This window comes from Propithecus coquereli, unplaced genomic scaffold (genome assembly GCF_000956105.1).
Source record: "Propithecus coquereli isolate 6110/MARCELLA unplaced genomic scaffold, Pcoq_1.0 Scaffold281, whole genome shotgun sequence".
NCBI lineage: Eukaryota > Metazoa > Chordata > Mammalia > Primates > Indriidae > Propithecus > Propithecus coquereli.
Window position 1 is genome coordinate 2950320 of NW_012148408.1, and position 2571 is coordinate 2952890.

General features: G+C 40.1%; 1 protein-coding gene across 1 annotated transcript in view; it reads right to left on the bottom strand.

Annotated features, from left to right (window-relative positions):
* Positions 1-2571, bottom strand: part of LOC105813508 (chromosome unknown open reading frame, human C17orf75) — a 21285-nt gene that overhangs the window by 14473 nt on the left and 4241 nt on the right. Inside the window, exons 3-5 of the mRNA XM_012648233.1 lie at positions 1503-1628; positions 446-589; positions 135-192 (exon numbers count right to left, since the gene is read on the bottom strand). Of these exons, the coding sequence (XP_012503687.1) occupies positions 135-192; positions 446-589; positions 1503-1628 (328 nt within the window). The remainder of the gene's footprint in view (positions 1-134; positions 193-445; positions 590-1502; positions 1629-2571) is intronic.

Here is a 2571-nt window from a genome sequence, read left to right on the forward strand (position 1 = left end):
AAAAAAATCATCTACTAGCCCACAAGGTAACAAGTTTCTATAATTTAGGTGTCTTTTTGTTTACTTATATGATTTGAAAAGTATATTATGTTAATCATTTTAGTCTTAAAAAACTATTAAATCAATCATCTTACCTCACAGTTCATGTTATTTTTCAGCCCTTGAATATACTTGTCCAATTCAAGCCTGAAAGTATATTCTTAAGGAAGCAACAAAAGATGAATAATCGAGAGTGTTTTATCTCTCAACAGGAAAAATAAAATCTCTCAAATAATACAAACTATAAATTAAAACAAGCCAATGCAAAATGGCCACATCAAGATATGAAATTCAAGTAAATGCATAGAGGGGTAGAAGAGCTTTTTGGAGGTTGGTAGTGATACTCCTCCACTTGCCTTCCCATGCTTGCCTTCCTTGATATCCTCAAAGACCAAAGAAAGGATATAGTTCAAGTCCTTTTTCAGACCCTCCTAAAAAACAGACCACATACTCTGAAGGGTTATATTCTGAGTCAATTGTTGCTGTTTCTGGAAGCAATTTTTCTTGTTGGAAAAGGCAGTAATAACAACCAACTTGGTAACCTGGAATTCTAGAAAAGAAAGGGAAAAAAAAGGTAAAATGATTATTTTGGTAACTCATGCATCTAATTCTGTGTACTGCTCTGAACCCTGGTCATCTTGATCTGACAATACTGTTAAACTGCCCAGAGCTTCCCAAACTTCTTGTTTTACTCACAGCAGCAGAGGAAAATGAATGTATATCCTGGTGTGCTTTAGGTAAAGCAGCTGCTAACGTACATGAAATTTCTTTGAATTCTCCTGTCTTATGTGAAAAATTCATGCAAATTTCACTCTTGTTCATGGTAGAGCCATGTTAACATTAATAAAAGCATGTTCTTCCCTCTCCCAAACCTTCACAATCATTGATGCTTCAGGCAGATGTGCCAGGTTTATCCTGCGGCCTTATCCTTGGGTTGTGGCCTCACACTCCCCCTGAGGTGACCTGTATGCAGATTTCATGGTCTGAGCTGAACTACTATTAAGAGGTTTAACGGAAAGATGGCTCGAATTGGACTGAAGACACCCATGCTTAAGTCTGAACTCCATCAATTCGACTAGCCTTATTAGCTTGGGCATCCCACCTAACTTCTCTCAGTTTATTTCCTCATCAGAAAATGGAAATAAGAGTGTGTGTTCTATCTTCCCTTTGCAAGGAAAACTGCATCAATGTTTATGAAAACATAAGTTTACAATTTTAGTTTTAGTAATTAATTCTTTTCTTCTAAGTACAAAACTAAATAAAGTACACTTAGGCACCAGAGTCTCTAACATTCAATTAATTCCATTACACAAATGTTCATGTGTGTGGCCCAGTGCTCAGGCTGCCAGAGAATAAAGATGAACTATGCAGGCCTAGCAGAAGCTGATCTTTTGGAGTTTCTCAGCACTTCTCCTATTTAGCTCAGAAATAAAAACTCAGGACACAGCGTATTTTACACTTACCTTAGCTCCACAGATGCAACATTACCCAGCCCTTCAAAGACTGCTCCCTTTGAAAGACGCTTAGCAATGAAACTGCGCAGCTCTGGCTCCAGTTCAGATGGCAGATTAGTATCAGCCAAGGAGAGGCTTGACAAACAAAAGACACACATTCCTTACTAGTGGACTAGTACATTCACACTTCTAAGTCAGAAAGAATGGTATCAAAGCCAGAGTTTCCTAAGGACTTGAGAAAGCTTTCCATATGACCCTGACTGGTGAGGCTTCTAGGAATGTATGTCACCAAGTATGATCTACCTCATCAAACAGTTTAAAATATTCCTATCTTTCCAGCTCATTCTCTCCAGTGCTGTGACTCTACTGGGACCACCGATCCACTGACCCTGCCTCTTTTCTCACAGTCCCTCAAGTTTCTCATTTCACTCCCCTCCTTGCCTTAAGTTCCACGGTCAGTCCTTATAATCACACTCCTGCACACATTCTCTTTTTTCTTTCTTTCAACTTTATTGAGGTATAACCCACAATTCAAAAGCTTAAGCCCTGGTTCAGTCCAGCTCTCTACCCACTCTATACCTGCACCTGTACAGCTGAATGTGGTTGGATAAAAACTCATATCCACAGTGTCTAGTCTCATTTTAAATGAATGATCACTAGCTGCAAGTGGGCCCTAACTGCTGCCCAGTGATCACTGCATTTCCTGCTTCGCTCACTCTTCTACTCTCCTACATTACTATTTTGGGCCTCTTCCTCTTTCCTCAATCCTCCAACCACCTACTATTCATGAATAAACACACCAGTTCAGTATTCCTTTATGAACTAAAAATAAAAATTTGGCCAGGCGCAGTGGCTCACACCTGTAATCCCTAGCACTCTGGGAGGCCAAGGCGGGTGGATCGTTTGAGCTCAGGAGTTCTAGACCAGCCTGAGGAAGACCCCATCTCTACTAAAAGTGGAAAGAAATTAGCTGGACAATTAAAATATATATAGAGAAAAAATTAGCCGGGCATGGTGGCGCATGCCCGTAGTACCAGCTACTCGGGAGGTTGAGGCAGAAGGATTACTTGAGCCAGCA